Here is a 24,361-nt window from a genome sequence, read left to right as displayed (position 1 = left end):
GCCTGTCCCCGTCCTCAAGGGGCTTTCCACAGAGTTAAGGAGACACACGGGTACACAGTGTTTTAAGATGCTGACAGAGACAGCGCAGGTTAAAACATGTGATAGGATGTTGAGAAAGATCTCTGTGAACCTGGGTTGCGGGAGGCTTGAGTACTTAGGTTCAGAGCTGAGTCTTTGTTGAGGTGTAATCTAGAAAACTGCCGTGGATGGCTTTTTGGGCAAATGACCTAATTTTTCAAAGCCTTAGTTTCCTTCCCCTTAAACGGTGGTGGGGGCGGGGGTGGAGAGGGGGATACAGTGTTTATATCTTAGTGTTTTGGGATTTGATACTAAAATATACCAAAAGTTTTTAGCAGAGGCCCTTGCACGTATGGGCTTCCCTGGTGGCTCAGCTGGTTGAGAATCCACCTGCAATACAGGAGACCTGGGTTTGATCCTTGGTGTGGGGAAGATCCCCTGGAGAAAAGAAAGGCTACCCACTCCAGCATTCTGGCCTGGAGAATTCCATGGACTGTATAGTCCATGGGGTCACAAAGAGTTGGACACGACTGAGTGACTTTCACTTTCTTGCACGTAAGAGTGACTGTATTAGGTATGTTAGGTGTTGTTGCTGTTGTTATTATTCTACCGTTTGGAGAAGGAAATGGATGAAGTATGTCTCTTTAATAGAGAAGTGTCAGTGGGTGTGCGGGGAGAAAAGGTAGACAGAGTCGAGTGGAGTGGATGTGCTGCGCTGTTGGAGGACGAGGCTGTAAAGACAGACAGGTGCTCTGTGATGCAGGGCCTTCCATGAATCCCTAAGACGTGGCAGCTGTCCTCTGGGCCGTGGAGAACGCTAAAAAAGTGATGTGATAAAGGCCCCCTTTGGGAAAGGTCAGGCTCCTCAGAGAGGAGGCCTTTGCAGCTAGAGTGGCATGCAGTGACAAGGACAGTGGATTCGTCATGGCTAGAAGGCTCGAGAAAGCACACGCTTCTGTTAACAAGGAATAAAAGGTCTGGACTCAGTGTCTATCTGAACAGAGGTCAAGGTGAGTGTGGCAGACACTGCTGGTTGCCCCCTCAGTAGCCACCCTCCTCTGTCTCCTTACTAGGATTCTCTTCTGGGTGGCAGTCTGCCCATGTTAAATACCTAAAAAAAAAAAAATGCCAGCCTCCCTCGCAGCTCTGTGTACCCAGGGGACACGACCTAGCCAGTGAGATGAAGTGCCCATCTGTTGGGAGGGGATCCCAGGAGGGCCAGCGTTAGGCTCTGCCGGTGGCGTGCTCCTGTGTGTTTCACTCTTCCCCTTGGGGACGGCAGACGCAACCCCAGGGAGCAGCAGCCATCTGTGGGACCGGGAGCCTCCCGCTGAGCGTGGTGGTGGGGACGAGGAGACAGGGCAGTCCGGTGCCCTTTACAAGTGGCACCAGCCCTGGCTGGCCCACCACCCACCTTCTTGCTATCAGAGAAAAACACCCCTCCTGGTTTAAGCCACAAGGGGTCAGGTTCTGTCTTAAGTCACCGAGTGTGATCCTACAGGACACAGAGAAGGAGAGGCAGGCATGACTTCACAGTGTGAGCCCAGCTGTCTCAGAGGGGTGGCTCCATTAATAAGGAATGAGGAAGAAGACCTAGGCTGGGGCAGACAATGAGGCGGTTTTATTCAGATTGACGTGGGTGTTCTGGGGCTCATGGAAACGGAGAAATCCACAAGGTGACTGAAAATTGGGAATTTGGAAGCAAGGTCAGCAAATTCAGCTGCATTTGAAGCAAGAAGATGCTTAAAGAGTGGATATGCCATTGCTTGAAGCTGACGGTGCCATAGTGATGGATGATGAACAAAAAGTGGTGTTTGAGAGAGAATGAGCTCCAGACTAAGGAGAACAAGGAGATCCAAAGCCTCAGATGGGCAGAGTTAATCACAGTTATCCTTGTCTGAGCCTGAGACTCTTATTTCAGTTGAACTCTTATGTTAGGAGCTGCTGAACAACGCCAGTAACATCTAGTCGTCTTACGTCTGAGAAGATTGGAAAAGGGAAAGTATTAATAACTTTTACAAAGTAGCAGGTGGATTTTTATGAACTCTACAGTAGTAAGTTTGGTACCAGCTGAGGGCAAAGACTCTAACGGCAGTTACTATAAGAGCGCGCTAGGAAAGAAAGGCGGTAAATAGTTCAGGTCACTTTGGGAATGCACACAGCGGGCTGCATAGTGCAAGGCGCTGAGTAGCTATGAATGTGAATTTCCTTTTCTTTCCCTCCCGGTATGAGTCACCATTTTATGTGCCTTTCAAGGAAAAAAAAAAGATAACCCTTGATGGCATGAGTGAACACAGCGTTCTGGAAACTTTGGTGGTGATTCACCCAGTCTGTATTTCCTACCTGCTATCTGCCACTAGTTCTGGGGAAGGGGAATGAAGGATGGGGAGGGGACTCGGGGGGGAAGTCAGCTATCAGTGAGTGCCGTCCCAGCGGAGCCTGAGAGGGAACTGGGGGTGTGTTTCTCCTGGAGAAAGTGGCAGGTAAGGTGACTTTCCAGTATCTGAAGACTGCCTTTCTGAAAAGCTACAGAAACCAAGGACTTCCCTGGTAGCCTGGTGGTTAAAAATCTGCCTTCAAATGCAGGGGCTGTGGGTTTGATCCCTGGTCTGGGAGCTAAGATTCCACATGTCTCCCAACCAAAACAGAAAACAGAAGCAATACTTTAACAAATTCAATAAAGACTTTAAAAAACGGCCCACATAAAAAAAAAAAAAAAATTTTTTTTTTTTTGAAACCAGATTTTAGTTCACTGTGAGGGAGAACTTTCTAGTAGTCAGAATTGTCCAAAAGGTAATGTGGACTCCTTAAGACCCTCAGGGTGGTTCAAAATCAGTGTGGACATTTATTTATTTATTCCTTCAATAGATATTTGTTGAGAATTTACTATGTGCTAGACAGCTTCTCTGTGGCTCAGATGGTAAAGGATCGATCTACCTGCAATGCAGGAGACCTGGGGTTTGATCCCTGGATCGGGAAGATCCTCTGGAGAAGGGGATGGCTACCCACTGCAGTATTCTTGCCTGGAGAATCCCATGGACAGAGAGCCTGGAGGGCTACAGTCTACGGGGTCACAAAGAGTTGGACAGGACTGAGCGACTCACACTTTGGCTTTTAGACACTGTTCTGGGTTCTGGGTCTGTACTGATAAACGAAACAGACCAACATCTTTTATATCTTCCCTGACACTGAGAGAATGCCTAGAAAGGAAATCCTAGTGGAACCAAACCATCTAAAATGTCATATTGGGCTACTTACGGTGGGCATGCTTTTGACGATACTTGGAAAGAGGGTTGGCGGCCTTTTCTGCTGACTGTGCTGTTTGGGTGCTGGCTGGACACCCACGTTCTGTGGCGGCTGGATAGGCCGCAGTGGCTGGTGGCTGTTCTGCTGCTGGGGAGGTCCAGCAGCCTGGTCGTTTATGTCCGGCAGAGGCTGAGGTTCTGGATCCGCTGCAGATGGCTTTGGTTCAAGTGGTTGCACAAGCTTATTTAAAGGCTGTTTCGATTCCAAATGATGTGAGGAAGGGCCTAATACTTGACCAACTTGAAAATATGGGTGTTTCAATGCCTGTAGCAGCATGGAAGTAACAAATTAAAAATAGTTTCTCCTAAATTTATTGCACATACACTACCATCCAGCGTTGGGCTAGGCATGTATCACTCGTCTGGGTAAGTTTCAAAGATTTACAGAGCATCCACCTTTTCCCTTATGTGATGACTTTAAAAAGATACCCAGGAAAAAATAATTTGAGAACTAAATTTCATTTAAAAATTGAAAAAGTACATGTTAGTAGGAAGAATATAAGATTCACATTCAGTAATTTTCACGTGCAGTCAAAGCAAATGGTCTTTTAAAGACTTCGTATGAAAACAAAGTCTAGCTTGTAACACTGGCTGAATTTGAAAACCATTCAAGCCAGAATGGTAGATACCGATAATGGTGTAGACCCCATAAAGGCATTAAGAGAAATGAGTTAAGAAAGCCTTCTACGTAGTTTGTTTTAAATGAAAAACTCTAACATCGTATAAAATTCAGGGTTATTCTAACTATAACTCCATATTGGCTAGCAATAAAAATAGTTCTAAGAAAGACAATAACAAACACATACGTGTTAAAGCCTATTTTAACAATATACCAGCAAAGAGAAGATTACTTAGGGGATAGAATATAAAAATACTAGTTAAAACGAGAAAGAAAATACTAGTAAAAATGGTCATTGATTGGATTGGTCATCAAACTGCTGCTATTACGTGGAAGTTGGGTGGGGGGACCTGATGATTGGGTGACACAGTCTTGAGCAGGGGTTCTCAAATGGGGAGACTTTGCTCCTTAGGAGATATCTTTTATTGTCACAATTCAGGGGATGGTAAGTGCTCCTGGTGTCTAGGCATGCTGCAGAAATGCCACTAAATATCCTACAATGAACAGGACAGCCCACCCCCTACCCATCCCCTCAGCAAAGAATTATTGGGTCAAAAATGTCAGGAATACCAAGGAGTACTTTGGCCACCTGAGGCGAAGAGCCAACATCGGAAAAGACCCTGATGCTGGGAAAGATTGAAGGTGGGAGGAGAAGGGGACGACAGAGAATGAGATGGTTGAATGGCATCACCAACTCAATGGACATGAGTTTGAGCAGCTCTGGGAGTTGGTGAAGGACAGGGGAGGCTGGGGTCACGGAGAGTCGGACACGACTGAGTGACTTAACTACGCCAGGGTTGATGACAATTGGTCCGGAGGCTGGCTGAAGGTTTCTCTGCAGCTCAGCTGAGCACATAGATCTTTGTCAGTATTACATGTCTGGATGGGGAGGGAAGTTCCCAGTTCTATTGTGTGTGTGTGTGTGTGTGTGTGTGTGAGTGAGTGTGTGAGTGTGTGTGTGTGTGTGTGTGAGAGTATGTGTGAGTGTGTGTGTTGGTGGAGGGTGGCTCCTTAAGATAACCAAGTCCAGTTCTATTGGGGTGTGTGTGTGTGTGTGTGTGTGTGTGTGAGTGTGTGAGTGTGTGTGTGTGAGTGTGTGTGTGTGTGTCTGTGTTGGTGGAGGGTGGCTCCTTAAGATAACCAAGTCCAGTTCTATTGGGGTGTGTGTGTGTGTGTGTGTGTGTGTGTGTGTGTGTGTGTGTGAGTGTGTGTGAGTGTATGTGTGTGTGTGTGTGTGTGTGAGAGTATGTGTGAGTGTGTGTGTTGGTGGAGGGTGGCTCCTTAAGATAACCAAGTCCAGTTCTATTAGGGGGTGTGTGTGTGTGTGTGTGAGAGTGTCTGTGAGTGTGTGTGTGTGTGTGTGTGTGTGTGTGTGTGTGTGTGGGTGGAGGGTGGCTCCTTAAGATAACCAAGTCCAGTTCTCCTGTACCTCCTGCCCTAAGCCAGTCCCCACCCGCCATGTAGAGGCAGAGCCATGACCCACAGTGAACTTCTTAGGTGTGCAAGGGCAGAGTTTGAAGGAATAGAGGCAGCATCTAGAACTTAACCTCTCCCTAACTATGTCTCCCTGCTTCCACTGAAAAGCCTGGCACTGAAATAGTGAACAAGAAAGAGGTTAAGGGCAGGGAGGTATGTTTTGGCAGAAGTAGGGGGAAGTTTTATTCTGAGTTTTCCCCTTAGAAACTTCATTCTGTCCCCTACCACACGTCATGCATGTGTTAATTATGCAGACACTGCTTGGTGGAACTCAGCCACTGTAGATGATTTAAATACATCCATGCCTGGCAGCCAGGAGGCAAATTCTGAATCAAGTAGTCCCATTAATTAGCATGTCAGTATTCCTCAGGCAAGAATGTACACATTTATAAGAGTGTGTTTTGCAGTTTCAAGGCTTCATCTGTAACTTTCCCCCTTTAAGATACCAGCTACCATCCTTAAAGAAACAGGAAATCTTTAAAAAATAATAACATTTTTTCCTGTTTGTTGAGGGAATACTGATTGCATACAATAAGGAATGTATAGAAAGTTCTCAAGAAGAAATTAAAATTATCTCTAAAGCCAACACCAAAGAGAAAACTACTGCTCACGTCTTTTCAGTATTTCTTTTTAGTCTTTCATTTACATTATCTTTCATATACATACATATGGTGTAGCCAAAAAAAATAAGTAAATTGTATTTACTATAAAAAATAATTGCTAAGTGATAGAAATTATAACAGTGAAGGTTCTGGCGTAAGATACTTACAGTTGCAGAAGCTGTTAAAGTCTGTAAATACACATATTTATAAAAAATGAAAACAGAAAAGCCTATAACCGCTCAAAATATATCAAACTATGAGAATTCCTAATAGAAATGACCCTATTAAAATATTTTGTGACTGTGCCTTTTGCCATTTACCCTTACTTAATTAACAGTATCTCACTTCCACCAATTATTGACTATACAACACTGCACAAATTATGCAATGTCTGAGTTCCTCAGTTTGTTTTAAGCAGTGATAATTGGTGTAACTAATAGAGTTTTTGTGAGGAGTGTCAGAAATTTTACATAAAGCCTCTGCTCAATAAATATTAGTTATTGTCATTAATTAATTACAGTATTACTGTTAAGGACACGAGTACTAGGGTGGCTCAGATGGGAAAGAATCTGCCTGCAATGCCAGAGACCCAGGATCGATCCCTGGGTCGGGAAGATCCCCTGGAGAAGGGAATGGCAACCCACTCCGGTATTCTGGCCTGGAAAACCCCATGGACAGAGGAGCCTGGTGGGCTAGAGTCCATGGGGCCGCAAAGAGTCGGACACGACTGAGCGACTAAGCACACACATGCCAGTACCTTCACTGTTGTAATGACTATCACTTACCAGATTATGATTTTCTTGTAATAAATACAATTTATTTTTTTGGCCACGCCGTGAGGCATGTGGGACTCTTAGTTCCCCAACCAGGGATGGAACTCGTACCCCTTCCTGTGGTGGAAACGTGGAATCTGAACCGCTGGACTGCCAGGAAGTCCCGTTACAGATTACTTTAATATTTGATACGGCAAACTGTCTACCCTTACCACCATCCCCCAAGTTACTTATTCTCATTCAAGTCTGTCTTGGTTATTCTTTCCTATCTGTTCTTCCAGTTGATCTTTAGAAAATATTTTCCCAAATTAAATTTTTAAAAAGCCAAACCATTATTTGGTTTATTTCAACACTTAATGAATAGTTAAATAACAATAAGAACACCATAAAGCCCATAACGACTTTTTAATTTATGCCATTTACAGATAAAACTGTACTGTTTTTAAGACCACGAGACAAGATTCCTCTGTAGGTGCTGAAGATATAAGTCACAAAGAAGCCAAGCGTGGGTATCACATGCTACCCTCTGTGGGAGCCCCAGAGAGGAGGCTCCATTCCCGCAGAGGGATGACTGTGCTGTGTGGAGGGAACAGGAATCCTCTAAACCGCAGGAGAGCAGCGGGAATTCTGTGAGGCTGTCTAACTGAAGAGATGCTGTTTTACCACCCATGACAAGTTGCTTCCTAATTAGCTTGTTCCATGCCTGAATTTTTATCATTAGAGATTGATTCCTTTCAGCCTCAACCTCTGTAGGGTTCCTCATTTGAACCACAAAACACAGAAAATCACAGGAGTGGCTATTTTTTGCAATCCTTCCAAGAATCTTACACGCCTGGAAGTTAATCCATTAGGTACAGTGGGTAGCTTAAGTTTTAGGGCTTAATTCTCTTGGTAAAACTCTGGTCGAAAATAGACTTGTCTTTGCAAAGGAAGATACTCCCGATATAGTAAAACCTCAAATTAAAAAAAGAAAAAAAAGCTCTACCAAGGAGATTTGTCTTACCTGGCTTGCTGTTGGTCGTTTCTTTGGGTCCCAGTTCAACATTTCAGTCATAAGCTGAATGGCTTCGTTACTGGCATTGGGAATAAGAGTTTTTAGGTTTATAGGAACACATTGGGGAAAGCGGAAATTCATAGAGGATGCAAGCTGGTACCCTTCTGGCCAGTCACTCTGTTGAAAGAATATATAAGTTGGGGAGAGACACCAATAAGAAAATTGTTTTTAGTGATCAGATTAAAACAAACATAGTAACAATATAAAAATCACCCATGTATGATGTGTTGACTCATCAATAAATGTGAAAATGAAATATCCGACGGCATACCTAGCTCAGTGGTACAAATAGTATACACAGAACACTGAATTAAGAGTTAGGAGAGAAAATGAGAAGGCACTTTTATAAATTTCAAAATGTTAATGATGATGGTGATGATGGTACCCAGGTAAGTTTGAACAACTAAGGACAAGCGATTTACAAAGAGAATAATATTACAAAGATCCTCATTATATGTTAATGCATTGCCTCCAACATCAAAAACTGCACACAGCTGGGAAATGACAGTTTTGTTAAACTTTTAATAGCTGTGTTAACTTGTCTAATATTAAGTATGAGGCACACACCCAAGTAAGGTGTAATTATATATATTTAAACTTATTAAAAAAAATAAGTACAGCTCGGAAAGTGAAGTCTAGCTGAGTGCAATAGTTAATTGAAAAGTCCTCATTTCAAGAAATTAAATATCTGTGGCAGAGGTATATAAAAGTAAACAAGAAAAGGTTAAGAGAATATAAAATCTAGGACACTTGGCATTAATAAGTTGATTCCAATGGACATTCACAGAACAAGGAGGAAAGATTCTGAGCAAGGATGTCTCTGTAGCCATCAGCTGATCATTTGCTCAAAGTTAAATATATAGAACTCTAAATATAGAAAATCTTCCCTTATGTTCTTCAAGGGAGGCAAGCACCATTTTTCCACAACCTGATAGAATTCCTGCTTCTGCAATCCTCATTCCATCCCAATTTTTAAAAAAAGATTATAAGAAAATGAACCGTTAAAGCATAAGCCTATTTAAAAAATTCAAATACCAGCTAGCTTGCCAAAGGTTATAAATAATGAAAAGTTACAACAACTTAGGGACAAGAGTACTTACTTTTTTAGGAGTCCCTAAAACCTGGCAAATTTTAAAGATTTCATCGACCTCACTTGTCCCTGGGAAAAGTGGTCTTAATGTATACAGTTCAGCCATTATACTGCCGACAGCCCACACGTCGATGGGAGAGCTGTAAGCTGAAGATCTTAATAAAACCTCAGGAGCGCGATACCTATGAAAAGAGAACACAAAATCGAACAGGCCATTTGGGGTGTCGTTTCTGAGATGGAGGGACAGCGGGCTCTTGTTTCGTTTGGTTGTGCATTTCAATCAACGACTGGGTGTTAAATGCCTTTCTGTGTATCAGGCCTCTGCGCAGTGTGTTGGGTTTCTGTTGGATGGAGCAGATTTTTCCTGACCACAAACACGTAGCAGAGCTTGAGACAAATATCAGTGAAATGTCCAAGTGACCTAAGATAGGAACTCCAACAAACAGATGTGAAAATGCTATATAATATGCTAAGGAAAGAGGGGAAGCTCTGAATGGAAGTAGATATATCCTGAATGGGAACAGCTGTGTAATTTTACAATGCATTACATCCTGATACATTCATATGAAGGACAGAAAACAAAAGATTAACAAAGATTATCCCTGAGTAGCGAGCTTTTTTCCCTTCTTTTTTTTTTGTTTATTTTATTCAAGTATAGTGATTTACAATGTTGTGTTAATGTCTGCTGAATAGCAAAGTGATTCAGTTATACGTGTACACATTCTTTTTCATAGTCATTATGGTTTATCATGGGATACTGAGTATATCCTGTGCTTATTTATCCTTTTTTTTTTTTTTGCTTATCAGTTTGAAAGCAGCAGTTCAACTGACTCAATTCCCTTAATTGATAATATAGTATATTCACAGAGTTGTGTATCCATCATCACAATCAACTTGAGAACATTTTCATTATCCCCCAAAGAAACCCCACATCACTCCAGCAGCCCTGGGTCCAGCATCTCTAGTCTACCGCCTATCTGTTGATTTGCCTGTTCCTTCACTTCACATCAATGGGACCATACACTGTCTGGTCTTTTGTGACCAGCTTCTTTCGCTAAACATATTTTCAAGGTTTATCCATGTTGTAGCATGTATCAGAACTTCTTTCTCCACAAGCTGGAATCAAGATTGCTGGGAGAAATATCAACAACCCTAGATATGCAGATGATACCACTAATGGCAGAAAGTGAAGAGGAGCTGAAGAGCCTCTTGATGAAAGTGAAAGAGGAGAGTGAAAAAGCTGGCGTAAAACTCAACATTCAAAAAACTAAGATCATGGCATCCGGTCCCATCACTTCACAGCAAATAGATGGGGAAAAAGGAGAAGCACTGACAAATTTTATTTTCTTGGGCTCCAAAATCACTGCGAACAGTGAGTGCAGCCCCAAAATTAAAAGATGCTTGCTCCTTGGAAGAAAAGCTATGACAAACCTAGACAGTGTACTAAAAAGCAGAGACATTACTTTGCCAACAAATATCTGTAGAGTCAAAACTATGATTTTTCCAGTAGTCATGTATGGATGTCAGATTTGAATCATAAAGAAGGTTGAGTGCCAAAGAATTGATGCTTTCAAATTGTGGTGCTGGAGAAAACTCTCGATAGTCCCTTGGACTGCAAGGAGATCCAACTAGTCCATCCTAAAGGAGATCAGTCCTGGGTATTCATTGGAAGGACTGATGCTGAAGCTGAAGCTCCAATACTTTGGCCACCTGATGTGAAAAGCTGCCTCACTGAAAAAGACCCTGATGCTGGGAAAGATTGAAGGCACGAGGAGAAGGGGATGACAGAGGATGAGATGGTTGAATGGCATCACCAACTCAATGGACATGAGTTTGAGCAAGCTCCAGGAGATGGTGAAGGACAGGGAAGCCTGGCATGCTGCAGTCCATGGGGTCACAGGGTTAGACATGAGTGACTGGACAACAACAATATTCCACTATATGGCTATACCACATTTTGTTATCTGTTCATCGGTTGTTTCTACTTTTGGGCTATTTCAAATAATGTTATTATGAACAGTCACAAGTTCTTGTGTGGCCATATGTTTTCACTTCTCTTGGGTATACACCTATATGTTTATCCACTGGGGAACTTGCCAGACTGTTCTGTACCATTTTGCACTCCTACCAACAACCTATGAGGGTTCCAATTCCTCCGCATCCTTGCCAACACCTGTTACTATGTTTTGATAGTTTTATGAGACAAAATTATTTCAAACGTTTTGCCAGGTTTATATACTGAAAACAAATAGTCTCAATTTCACTCCATTTCAGTACAGGATCTAAATTTACCCAGTTGAAAATAGAAGCTCCTTAAAAAGATTCTTCCCCACAAGAAGAGATTTTCCAATTCTAACTATACATTTAAACAGATAAAAACTAGTATACTTTGAGCTCTTAGCATTTAATCTGTTCAGTTCCTCTTTTGCTTTTGTAGGGATAAAAATCATTATCTTCCGGTTTGCAAGCCTCATTTTCAATAATTCCAGTTTGCTATAAACTTCAGAAGCGTGAGTTTTGGGCGCTATTTATCAAAAATTCTGAAGGAAGATTTCCAAGGGATTTGAAATAAAATGCAACCAAAATATAAAGGGATTATGTACAAAAAAGCTAGGCACTACTGTAAATTATTAAAATTGACTTACAAAGTAGTTTTTCAAAGGTTCAAACAATTCTAAGATTCAAATGACAGCAAAGAGAGAAAAATACAGTCATGCTGCAGCAGTCTTTGAAGTCAACCTCAACGTCATCAAAGAAAATGTGTGGTTTGGTTAGGCTCTGTCTGTGTGTATGTGTAATGTGTATATTTTGACAACTGCAACTTGTTATTTTGTTAGAATGCAATTTAGCAGCTTATTTGGAAGCAGTTACAAAAGAGATGTGCATCTTCATCAAATACCCTCCAGCTCTCTAGGTTTCTAAATTTAGTAGGAATACTGTTTTAACCATCATTAAAACTCATATTTGGTTTATCACTGCAAAAAGAATGCTATTTTTAACGCAAAAGGTTTTTAACTAAAATTAAGTAGCATTCCCAGTCATGTCAGCCATTTCGCTTTTCAAAGAATGACCTTCCTAAAGCTTCACATTGATTCCGTGGATTGTGATGAAAAAAATCAAACCATTATTAGAAATAAGGTAACTAATCTTTCTCTTCAAAGACAGTTTAAAGACACTCATTTTTTTAAATTGTTTAAAATTTTTTAAAAAATTAAGAAGAAAAAAAAAAAGCTGGCATTGTTAATTAGCTGTGTGTTAAAGTGTGACCTTGCTTCACTGTGTCTCATGTTAGCAGCTAAGACCGGGGGAGAAGCAAGAAGCATAGCATGTCGGGGGCTTAGACGTGACCCGGCTCACTTCAATGAAACTACTGATAACAGGCCCTGGCCAAGACTGTCCTGAGCAAACCGGACATACTGCCACCCTTTCCTGGCTCCGTCCTCAGACTGATTCATTCTTTAACCACACTCGCTCCCTTAGTGACCTCATGCAACCCTGTAATTTTAAACACTGAGATCTCCCAAGTTTACGTCTCTAGCCCAGCCCTGCCCCCTGAACCCAGGTGCGCCACCTACTATGACATCTCAGGGGCACCCCTCACCTGAAAACAGCCTCCCCCAAACCCGGAGCTCCACAGTGGCACCATCGCCATCAGGGCCCACTCCAGCCTCCCGGCTGCTCACGGAAAAGCCCCTGAAGTGCCTGATTCCTTTCCTTACTCCCTTGTCTGATCCCCCACGTCTGCGCTGCCTTAGAAACACACCCCGCGTCCTGTCCCTCACCACCTCCACGGCCACGAGAGCCAGTTGTTTTCTGCCACCTTCTGTCCCAGTCTCCTCCCTGCTCTCCCAGTTCTGCCTGTTTCCAATCCGGCAGCTCAGAGCCCCCCAAGGGTCTCCCCAGTTCTCGCAGGAGAGGCCACCCCCGTCCTTACCGTGATCCACAGGGACCTCTGAGATCTGGCCACCCCTCAAACACTCTAACCTCGTTTCCTGCTCTTGCCATGCGTGTTCATTCTGCTCTGTGCAGAGCGTTCCTGCCTCCAGGCCTGGTCTCAGCATTTACACTCAGCATTTTCTCTGCCTGAAAAGCTCTCACCAGCATCTCCCCACCCCCGCACTCCAGCATCACTGAGACCTTTTGTTTAAAACAGCAACACGGGGACTTCCATTGTGGTCCAGTGGCTAAGACTTTGCCTTCCAATGCAGGGGATGCAAGACAATGCAGGACAAGGCCTTTCAACGCAGGTTCGATCAGGGAGCTAAGAGGTCAAAAAACCCAAAACAGAAGGGAAAAAAAAAAAAAAAACAGCAACATGCCCTTCCCCTCCCGTGCCGCCTCTAACCCCGTGTCCCTTTCCAGACTTAATTTTTCTTTGTAATAATTTTTTCTCTGTAACAATTTTTCTCAGTATCACTATCTGATATTCAAATATTCTTAATTGCTTTCATTGGAGTATAATATAAATACTTTGGCCAGCTGATGCGGAGAACCGACTCACTGAAAAAGACCCTGATGCTCGGAAAGGCTGAGGGCAGGAGGAGAAGGGGACGACAGAGGATGAGATGGTTGGATGGCATCACCAATGCGATGGACATGAGTTTGAGCAAGCTCTGGGAATTGGCGATGGACAGGGAAGCCTGGTGTGCTGCAGTCCATGGGGTTGCAAAGAGTCAGACACGACTGAGCGACTGAACTGAACTGATACATACAGGAAAAAGCACATGTCCCACGAATACAGCTTGCTGAATTTTCACAATTAGAACAGACCCGGCACCCAGATCAAGGGACAGCATGTTGTCAGCACCCGAGACGGTCCCTCTCCTGCACTCTTCCAGTCACTTCTGCCCCACCTCACCCCACTGTGTAGCCGCTATCCTGACCTTTAACAGCATAGAGTAGATCTATCTTTGTACATTAAATGGAATCCCATAAGTGCTCTTCTTCCGTTTGGCTCTTGCTCCCAGCACTGTATCCGTGAGATTCATCATACTGCTTATGTAGTTTCTAGGCCTCTCATTCTTGTTGCTATAAAGCAGTCTAGGCATCACATCTCAGATTACCAGACGTGAAGGACCTCTGATGTCTTCTGATGGACCTGTGTATGTCTCTCTGTTGGTAACTCATGATATGTTTAATTTGTTCGTGTGTCGGCTGTCATGTGAGTAGCGTGACGCAGAGATTCTTTTCTCCTTAGTTCTCTTCTGTGTTGCTGTTTACTCACTAAGTCGTGTCTGACTCTTTGCAACCCCATGGACTGTTGCCCACCATGCTCCTCTGTCCATGGGATTCTCCAGGCAAGAATACTGGAGTGGGTTGCCATTTCCTTCTCCAGGGGATCTTCCCAACCCAGGGATGGAACCTGCGCCTCCTGCATTGGCAGGTGGATTCTTTACCACTGAGCCATCAGGGAAGCCCTCACTTCTGTGTTCCCAGCGCTTAAAATAGTATCCAGCAGCAGGTGTTCAGCAAATATTTGTTGAATGAGTGAATGGATATGTGAAATCCTTTTTCCTTCTCTTTTTATTAATCAGAAGAGTCATGAGCCAATCTTCCTCTCTCTCCAAAGAATATAGAAAAAAATCAGTTCTATATTTTAAGTACTTGATATGGAACCTCCAGAAAGACACAGAACAATCTACTGTAGGAAAACTTCACCAGGGACACACGTCTCTGGACAGTTGCATAAACTACTCACCATCTGGTGGACACATAGTCCGTATACGGGGGCTGTGACCTTAGTTCTCTCGCAAGTCCAAAGTCAGCAATTTTCACAAGTTCTGGGCCCATACAAAGCAAGTTTTCCGGTTTCATGTCCCTATGGAAAAAACCTTGGTAATATAGAGAGGAAAAACAATAAATCATCGTATCTGGACATATTTGATTTATCAACAAGATGAAGCTGAACCTCTGTTCGAATTAGGAATGTGAACTTAGGGGGAAAAATAAACCTTATTTATTGTCTATAAAATGATGGGAGGTGGGGACTGTGCTTTCAGAATAATTTGGCAAGGAAATTCATACGGTATATATGATGGGTAAAAATAAACATGCACATGTATTTCCTTTCCTTTTCTTTTAATGTTTATTTATTTGGCTGCGCTGGGTCTTAGTTGTAACATACAGGATCTCTGATCTTCACTGTGACACGTGGACTCTTTAGTTGCGGCATGTGGGATCTAGTTCCCTGACCAGGGATTGAACTCAGGCCCCCTGAATTGCGAGCACAGTCTTAGCCACAGGGCCACCAGGGAAGTCCCTCCATTAGTATTTCTGTTTGTGGATCTGATGCGTTCAGGCACTGGGTTAGGTACTGCCACATTACGATTATCTCTGTGAATCTGCAAAGCAGCCCTATGGAGGCCCTGTGATCACGAGTGTGTAACAGATGAAGAGGTTCAGCCTGGAGAGAGGCGGCCGCGTGAAGCTCAAGGAGGGTTGCGCATCAGTTCTCGCCAATGCAGCTGGTCTTCCTGCTGCTGGCAGTTTAACCGCGATTCCTTGAGTATAATCACTTATTTGAGAAGTGCATTAAGCGCAACGGGAACATGCTTATTTACAAACTAATGTATAAAATAGATGGTTCTCGAAGCTACACGGCACCCCGTGAAAATGAGGCAAAAAGCTCTCCTTGCAAACGTCTAAGGAGTATGTAGAGCACACTGGCTGTACACAGATGGCCTGTATCCTAATGACCCTTCCAGGTGGAGAATTAAGAACGGCCTGCTCATCGGCTGGAGGTGATCGTCATCACTCCAAGAGGGTTTGAGCTCGGAAGACTTTTCTAAGCCTGAACTGTTCTAATCCCTTCAGAGCCGTTGCGGGCTGTTGTGACGTTGACAGATGGACTCGGCGCCCCGGTACCCCTTACTCCAAATAGCTACTGAGGTCCATTTCATTCACTTCCAAGAGAAACATGTCGTACTTTCACGATGAAGACAGGAGAGGGAGCACGTGACATTAATCTATAAAATCTTAGAGAATTAAACCAGAGGTGAGGTTTTCCCCACCTTATATAGTATAAATATATTGGTAACTTCGTCCTATTTTAACTAAGGTATCAGTTCAATTTTTTGACAGCTACTATTTTAAAAGTGTCTGTTTTCTCAAAGGATTACATCTGAGATGTTTAAATACGACAAGAATAAATTAGCTTTTGTAAAAATGTCTATTGTTCTTGAGTCTGCTTTCCCAAATCACTATGTAGACACTTTAAAAGCCATCTCTAGATTACCCTTTACTTTTAGAAACAATTTTAAAATCCTAAACTAGTTTCCTCTTTCAATCCCTTATGCTCTGAAGTTGCTGGTTCAGTTCAGTTCAGTTCAGTCACTCAGTCGTGTCCGACTCTTTGTGACCCCATGAACCGCAGCACACCAAGGCCTCCCTGTCCATCACCAACTCCCAGAGCTTGCTCAAACTCATGTCCATCGCATTGGTGATGCCATCCAGCCATCTCATTCTCTGTCGTCCCCTTCTCCTTCTGCCCTCAATCTTTCCCAGCATCAGGGTCTTTTCAAATGAGTCAGCTCTTCGCATCAGGTGGCCAAAGGATTGGAGTTTCAGCTTCGACATCAGTCCTTCCAATGAACACCCAGGACTGATCTCCTTTAGGATGGACTGGTTGGATCTCCTTGCAGTCCAAGGGACTCTCAAGAGTCTTCTCCAACACCACAGTTCAAAAGCATCAATTTGTCAGCACTCAACTTTCTTTATAGTCCAACTCTCACATCCATACATGACCACTAGATAAACCATAGCCTTGACTAGATGGACCTTTGTTGGCAAAGTAATATCTCTGCTTTTGAATATGCTGTCTAGGTTGGTCATAACTCTCCTGCCAAGGAGTAAGCGTCTTTTAATTTCATGGCTGCAATCACCATCTGCAGTGATTTTGGAGCCCCCCAAAATAAAGTCTGACACTGTTTCCAATGTTTCCCCATCTATTTGCCATGAAGTGATGGGACCAGATGCCATGATCTTAGTTTTCTGAAGCTGAGCTTTGAGCCAACTTTCACTCTCCTCTCTCACTTTCATCAAGAGGCTCTTTAGTTCCTCTTCACTTTCTGCCGTAAGGATGGTGTCACCTGCATATCTGAGGTTATTGACATTTCTCCCGGCAATCTTGATTCCAGCTTGTGCTTCTTCCAGCCCAGTATTTCTCATGATGTACTCTGCATATAAGTTAAATAAGCAGGGTGACAATATGCAGCCTTGACGTACTCCTTTTCCTATTTGGAACCAGTCTGCCATTCCATGTCCAGTTCTAACTGTTGCTTCCTGACCTGCATTACAGGTTTCTCAAGAGGCAGGTCAGGAGGTCTGGTATGCCCATCTATCCAAGAAATCTAAACCAATTTTATTACTAGCCTAAAAAATAACAGTAAAATACAAAGCTCTTTACAAAAAAATCAAAAGAATTCATGAGGCTTTTGATTTTTCACACCACACTTGCGTCCATTAGCATAAATTAACACATGCAAAAATAAAGAGTTATTGTGCTGACCAGAGCTTTAAAATGGGTTGACGATAAGGAATCCATTATGAACAATTAAAATAGTATATATCCTTAATTTTAATTAATAAATGACTGACTTTTACCAATCAATTGTAGTAAATTATCATGGGTTTTAGATTTTGAAAGACCTTAATAGCTTATACAAGACTGGGGATTCAAGAATGTTCTTACAAAGTTTATATGGAATTCTGCGTGGCATTTTTAGAAAATTCTATTTATTTCCTGTAGCAGTTAAAAGAGAAAAGAAACTATCAGATGAACATGAAAGGAGACTAATGATGGTGAGTTTTGAATGCCTATGCTCAAAATGCAGCAATGGTAACATAAACTTTTCTAATTTAATATCGAAACAGCCAGTGATTCTAAACATTCATTAAAATTTTTCATAATAATCATATTAACTTTTCAGGTGAAATTATTTTGGTAGATAGAGATGCAAATAACAATATCAGTTAAGATTAACATAAATAAGAAATTCATAAAAATAAGAACAAGCATGTGATTTAATTTCTTCAAGAATAGAAATAACTATTTGTGACTACTAAGAAAAACTAGAAAATTCTATAGCTTGGGTGGCTTTAAACTAGTTAGATGTTAGTAATTGGTCATGATAGATCAAAGCATTTCAGCCTTTTCCAAAAGAGGAACCTTATATTTTTTTCATTTCCATGGTAAAATTAGGTGGAATAAGGAAGCAGGGTGGGTTTATGACGACTGAGACTAAACGCTGGTGATCAAACTGCTAAAAAATTCTGATATAGAGAACGATGCTGCTGCTGCTGCTAAGTTGCTTCAGTCATGTCCGACTCTGTGCAACCCTATAGACGGCAGCTCACCAGGCTCCCCCATCCCTAGGATTCTCCAGGCAAGAACACTGGAGTGGGTTGCCATTTCCTTCCCCAAACATGAAAGTGAAAAGTGAAAGTGAAGTCGCTCAGTCGTGTCCGACTCTTAGCGACCCCATGGACTGCAATCTACCAGGCTCCTCCATCCATGGGATTTTCCAGACAAGAGTACTGGAGTGGATTGCCATTGCCTTCTCCGATAGAGGAAGATAATTATAGATTATAAAAATTCTATTTTATTTAGAATTGTAGAAATTCTGAAGTTTTAAAATATGTCATTTAGTAGGTACATACTCCAAAGTTGTAGTTATCTAACATAATATTATTTATTTAATAATAGCTTACATATAATTCCTATCCATAACTGACAATAATCTGAAGATGGAGGGATATAAAACGTACCATGTTTATGGATAAATGCCAGCCCCTGCAATATCTGATACATAATATTTCTGATGACAGACTCAGGGAACAACTTGTTTCTGTGAAGAAATGAACAAATAAACAGTAATGTAATTCAGTTTGTAAAAAGCATCGTATATACTAAAGGTACAGACTCAGAGCCAATGTTTTGTGCATGGGTCTTCAGCTGAAATGGAAGACAAGGTTATTTGAATAAGAAAGGCTTGTAAATTAATCCTCCAAAACAATATTTCAGGAAGTTAAGCTACCAAAAACAGTGTAAAAATGGCACTTAACCTCAAATAGCCCTTTTACCATGTACAATCATTAGTAGTTTCATTTATACTTTTTACTTCTTTCTTATTTTTTAAATTATGAAAGTACGATAACACATTTATAGGAGACTTGGAAATAAGTTGTACTTTTATACTTTGAAATAATATTCTAAACAATATCACTTTTATTTCCATTTAATTTAGAAATCCAGAATTGAATCATGAAATTCCAAAGCTGACTCTTTTTTAGTGTTCATTTCCAATTGTATTAATTACTTCCACCAACAGGTTTATATATTTTTTAAAAATCAGATGAATATATAATATTTGTTATATTTATATATACTTAATTTTTTCTTCAAAATTATATCTCAACATATCTTATTTATCATCTTATATATTTAAAAGAGCATAAATTATTATTCAAAGCCAAAAAGATTACCCATAATCACACCACCTGATGAAGAAACTATTGATTTTTCAGTATTCTAATCCAGTCATAATTCACATGTATAATTCTTATATGTCATTGTTACATAAATATAATTTTGGTTTCTGTTTTTTATCTACTTGTAAGCACTTGTGTAATTTTCATAGTTATCACTTCTAATGGCTACAAAATAATTACATCAGTATTATCCATTATAATTACCAACGTTTTCTCCCATTGATAGTTACTTATTTTAAATAGTTCAGAGATAAGTGAAGCTTTATATAGTCGTTTAACAGAATATACTAACTGTGGTCACTATGGATATTATGTATCCGCATTAAAAGAAAACCTGTAAGTGGATAAATCAAATAAGAAATGTATCACCACTAAAATTACAACTACATAAAAAGCAGGCATGCCTGCATACAGGGGCTAGGAGGAACTTGAGAAAAATAAACACTGATTTGAGAGGTAGAGGTTTTCTTTACTTTTAACTGCTATTAATGTCATAATGCTATCAGCCTGGAACATAGCATATATTCAGTATTTTTGAAAGAAGGAAAAATAGGATTAAAGAAAAATTCAATCTTCATCCTTAGAACTTGAGAGAGAAAGTGTGTGTGTGTGTGTGTGTGTGTGTGTGTGTGTAAGAAACAGAGAAATCAGCATCAATCCACTGGGAAATTCATCTCATATTTTAGGATCTTTTGCTGAATGCCTCTGGCTTTAAAGACAGGCAAAATGGACATTAATCTCCACATGTGATCAATAGCTACCATGAAAACATTATTCTTTCCATGCTCATGGCACATGACTGAAAACTGCCCTTGTTTAGAGATTCTGTCTGTATGTTTAAAAGGGGAATTTTCCTGGTGTCGGTAACACGTTGTTGTCATTCACTTAAGCATTCTCATAAACCAGTTTATTAGGTCCTTTCTTAAAAGCAACTTAATTCTTTCCTCCATTCCTTAATGAATCTTCACAAGATGCATGGGAGAGCAAGGTAGATGCTTTTCTCAGTTTTGCCCAAGGCCAGCTTTATTAATCTATAGACTTTGTTTCAAAAACTGTAGATAGAGTGTTTATATGAAATATTTATATGAAATATTTATCTTGACCTCTAAGAGATTACAACAGAAAAATGATGGTTCTTCTCCAATTAGACATAATTCTTCCATGAAGAGAAAAGCTAATTTAGAGCTACCCCTTGGACCTATATATTGCAAAGTGTGATATATTGAAGGGCTCCTAAGGGACTGATGGAGGAGACAGTAAGGGAAAACTTAATTTTCATAAAGACATACCTGTCTTTCATTAATTGATAGAGATTTTCTTTCATATATTCAAATATAAAATAAAGATGGTCATTTTCTCTGATAACTTCTTTCAGTTTGATCACATTGGCATGATTAAGTTTCTTCAGAGACTGCAACAGAGCAAGTAAATATGAGAAATTCTTAAGGCAAAGGTACCGAATCTGGCAAAAGCTCATCAATGCTAGGTATGATAATTACGTAATTTTTCATTTCTTCTACATTCAGTACTGAATTACGTTTTATTACCTACAACATTTTACACATCTTAAAAACATCTTAGAACACCTATTTAAAGTAAGCAGAAAGGGCTTCCCTGGTGGCTTAGGGGTAAAGAATCTGTCTGGAAACTAGGAGACGTAGGTTCGATCCCTGGCCTGGGAAGAGCCCACGTGCCAAGGAGCAGCTAAGCCTGTGCAGCATGACTACGGAGCTTGCGCTCTGGAGCCCAGGGGCTGCAACTAGCGAAGCCCGAGCACCCTGGAGCCTGTGCTCTCCAACGAGAGGAGCCACCGCAATGAGAAGTCCCTGCACCCGCAACTAGTGAGGAGTCCTCGCTCGCTGCAGCCAGAGCAAGCCCGAACAGCAACAAAGACGCAGCACAGCCCAAAATAAAGAAGCAAAATCTTAAAGTAAGCAGTGATTGTTTAAGGAATGAATATAAGTGCGGAAATAAACCAGGTTAACAATAGCTATCAAGCATTTCAGTCTGTCAACTTTTTTTTTTTCTTGGTTATTAAATAGGTTTAACCTTTCTTCTGACTTAACCATGTGCAATCCCATGCAAAAGTCTCCGAAAATGTATCCACATTGTACACATAAAATAGAAAGAAATGGTATGTGGTAATTTAAAAAATTGTATTTCCTTTGATAGTATGAATTAAAACGCTCTTTTAAAAGTGAGAGTGTACTTTCACGGCTATATTTAAAATGGATAACCAGCAAGGACCTCCTGTATGGCACAGGGAACTCTGCTCAATGTTATTTGGCAGCCTGGATGGGAGGGGAGGTTTGGGGGAGAATATACATACATATACATGTATTTATATGGCTGAGTCCCTTTGCGGTCCACCTGAAACCATCACAACATTGTTTGTTAATTGGCTATACCCTACTACAAAATAAAAAGTTTAGAAAAAAAAAAATAAATGGAGATCACTGGCACTAAAAAAGCGAGTGTACTTTCAAATGTGAGGGTACAGTTATTTTCTGTTCTCCACTGACATTCTGGTGAGAAATTAGTTTAGGAAGATAAAGAAAAACATAAGGAATAGAATTATCTTTGGTCTGCTTCCCACAGAGAACGAAACAGTCTCCTTAGCTACCATCCTCCAAAATGAGAGACGTGTGAGGTAGAACTGAGGTCTTCTCCGGTTCTTTTCATCTCTGGGGTTTTACCTTAACTTCTCTCAAGTTCATACATTCATCCCAAGAATAGAACTTTCTCTTCATTCTGAAATTAAAAAAGAAAAGTTTAGTGCCTGGGGACCGAGGGCGTGAAGACACAGATTACACAGCTGGCTTTCTCACTCTATTATTAGTTTGCCTCAGGCGAGCTCTTCCCTCCTCTTTACCTGTCTTCCCTCCTCCTTAAAAGCAGATCATCTCCATTCTGTGCATCTCAAGGCTGCTTGGTGCAGGCTCATGACTATGTCACTTCTCGGACAAATGACCTAATGACCCTCTGTGCCGCAAACTCCTTAGCTATGGAGTAGAAACCGCTGCATAAGAGAAGCTTATTGTAAAAGGCTTAGGTCAGGACTCAGTACCCCCATGAACTGTAGCCTACCAGGCTCCTCCATCCATGGGATTTTCCAGGCAAGGATATTGGAGTGGATTGCCATTTCCTTCTCCAGGGGATCTTCCCAACCCAAGGATTGAACCTGGGTCTCCCGCATTGCAGGCAGACGCTTTACCATCTGAGCCAACCAGAGAAGCCCCACCAGTATCTGTGGTTGGCTACAATGAGATAAGAAGGGCATCACTGCTATTATTCCTAAAATACTCTTAGTGAATCAGAATTTCACTTATACATACTCAGGTGCTAAAAATTGAGGGCTTACTGACTTACCAAAAGATACTTTTCAGTACTATAGCCATAAATGTCTTGCTGAAATGAAGAAAGTCCAGCACAGTGCTCAATTTGAAATAAAATACAAACCAATTCAAATATAGTATAAAAGTATTTTCATCAAGTGATCAGATCCATCCAAAACTGTACATATAATCTCTAGAATTCTTAACAAATAATTATAGAATTTTTAATCCAACCTTTAGAGGCTGGTTAACATATTCAAGTTCTTTTTCAAAATTTAGTACAAACGGAAACATTTATTCTGAAAAATCTGTACTAGCGGCAATGCACATTTACTAACATGCTACTTTCTCCTCAACAGTTATACTTCTTATCAATACTACCTTAAAGTGATGCAGGTATCTACATGCAACAAATATAGAAGTTTCTTCACAAAACAATTATCCCAATTTCTTAGACCAATTTAAAGAAATTAATTTAATTGTAAGACGTTAAACCAATTTGTTAGAATTCCTTTTAGACTCCCTGCCAGCTTCTCTTCCATTTGTCTATTCATCCAACACCTGCTACGAGCCCCGATGATGAAACGGAATGGTTACTGGTGTTTCGCATCTCACAGGAAATCGACTTTCGTTAACACAAAATAGACATGCAGATCAGCTTAGAGGATCATGAGATAAACTGGCCAGGCCTCAGGCCTTTGTGATGAGGCAGTGTTTCAGATGAGACCTGCAAGACAGAAGCTGCCAGCCAGAGAAAGACAGCTAGAAAGAGCTGGGCCGGTTGCAAGAATGGAGAGAACTTTCACCTCAGGCTGATCCTTATTCCTTGAACGCCAGAGGCTGGCTTTCAGGGCTCTGAGCTCACCTTTCCTGTTCGGCTTTTTCTCCCATAGCACTGACCACCTTCTTACATAGCGTATAGTTAAATTATTACGTTTACACCTTGTCCCCTCTCCTCAAGTACAGCAGCAAGCTCTCTGAAGACACCACCACCTGCCTGATCAGTTTTTGAGACACAGTTTAAGTCTCAATAGATATTCATTCACTAAATGGTAGCTTGATGGGTTTTGAAACCCACAGGTGGGGCTCCTGAGCAACCGTCCCACAAACAGGAGACCCTCTGGAATGGAACTGCCTCTCAGGTCTTTAAAGGACATGGAACTTAATAAATATTTGTTAATTTAATGAGGTGAGAGGGTCTTATCACCAGCCCCTAGAAAGACCATTTATAGCTTTTTTATTTTTTATTTTTTTTGCTTTTTTCCCTGAAATGGCAGCAGATACTACAAGGTTCTTTACCAGTGAGTTACAGTAAAATTTCCCAAAGGAAAATCTCTCCTGCTTCTAGGCCTTCATACATGCTATTCTTAAAGCTTGGCTATGCTTCCCTCTCCTCTTGATAGCTTTTTCTCATTCTCGAGATCTCATTTTTTGTGGGAAGTCTTCTAAGATGATACCATGAGACCCAATCCTCATTCTCATTTTCTTATCCCTCTCTCCCTAAGAAGCCAAGCATTCATGGATTTTATTGTAAATCTTTTCAGTCCTTTTAAAGATATATTTACACATAGATTTATTTGTGTGTAATGAAGTATTTGTGT

At 41.2% G+C, this 24,361-nt stretch overlaps 1 protein-coding gene across 3 annotated transcripts in view; it reads right to left on the bottom strand.

Annotated features, from left to right (window-relative positions):
• The window catches only part of MAK (male germ cell associated kinase), a 41,385-nt gene that overhangs the window by 14,451 nt on the left and 2,573 nt on the right, over positions 1–24,361 (bottom strand). For all 3 annotated transcript variants that reach the window (XM_068961025.1, XM_068961026.1, XM_068961027.1), the window contains exons 2-8: positions 22,122–22,176; positions 20,715–20,836; positions 18,703–18,782; positions 14,636–14,768; positions 8,948–9,119; positions 7,797–7,964; positions 3,277–3,588 (exon numbers count right to left, since the gene is read on the bottom strand). In XM_068961025.1, coding sequence (XP_068817126.1) covers positions 3,277–3,588; positions 7,797–7,964; positions 8,948–9,119; positions 14,636–14,768; positions 18,703–18,782; positions 20,715–20,836; positions 22,122–22,176 — 1,042 coding nt within the window. The remainder of the gene's footprint in view (positions 1–3,276; positions 3,589–7,796; positions 7,965–8,947; positions 9,120–14,635; positions 14,769–18,702; positions 18,783–20,714; positions 20,837–22,121; positions 22,177–24,361) is intronic.

Source organism: Capricornis sumatraensis, chromosome 22 (assembly GCF_032405125.1).
Source record: "Capricornis sumatraensis isolate serow.1 chromosome 22, serow.2, whole genome shotgun sequence".
Classification (NCBI taxonomy): Eukaryota; Metazoa; Chordata; class Mammalia; order Artiodactyla; family Bovidae; genus Capricornis; species Capricornis sumatraensis.
Note: the sequence above shows the minus strand (reverse complement) of the source record. Positions and strands in the feature narration are given on the sequence as shown.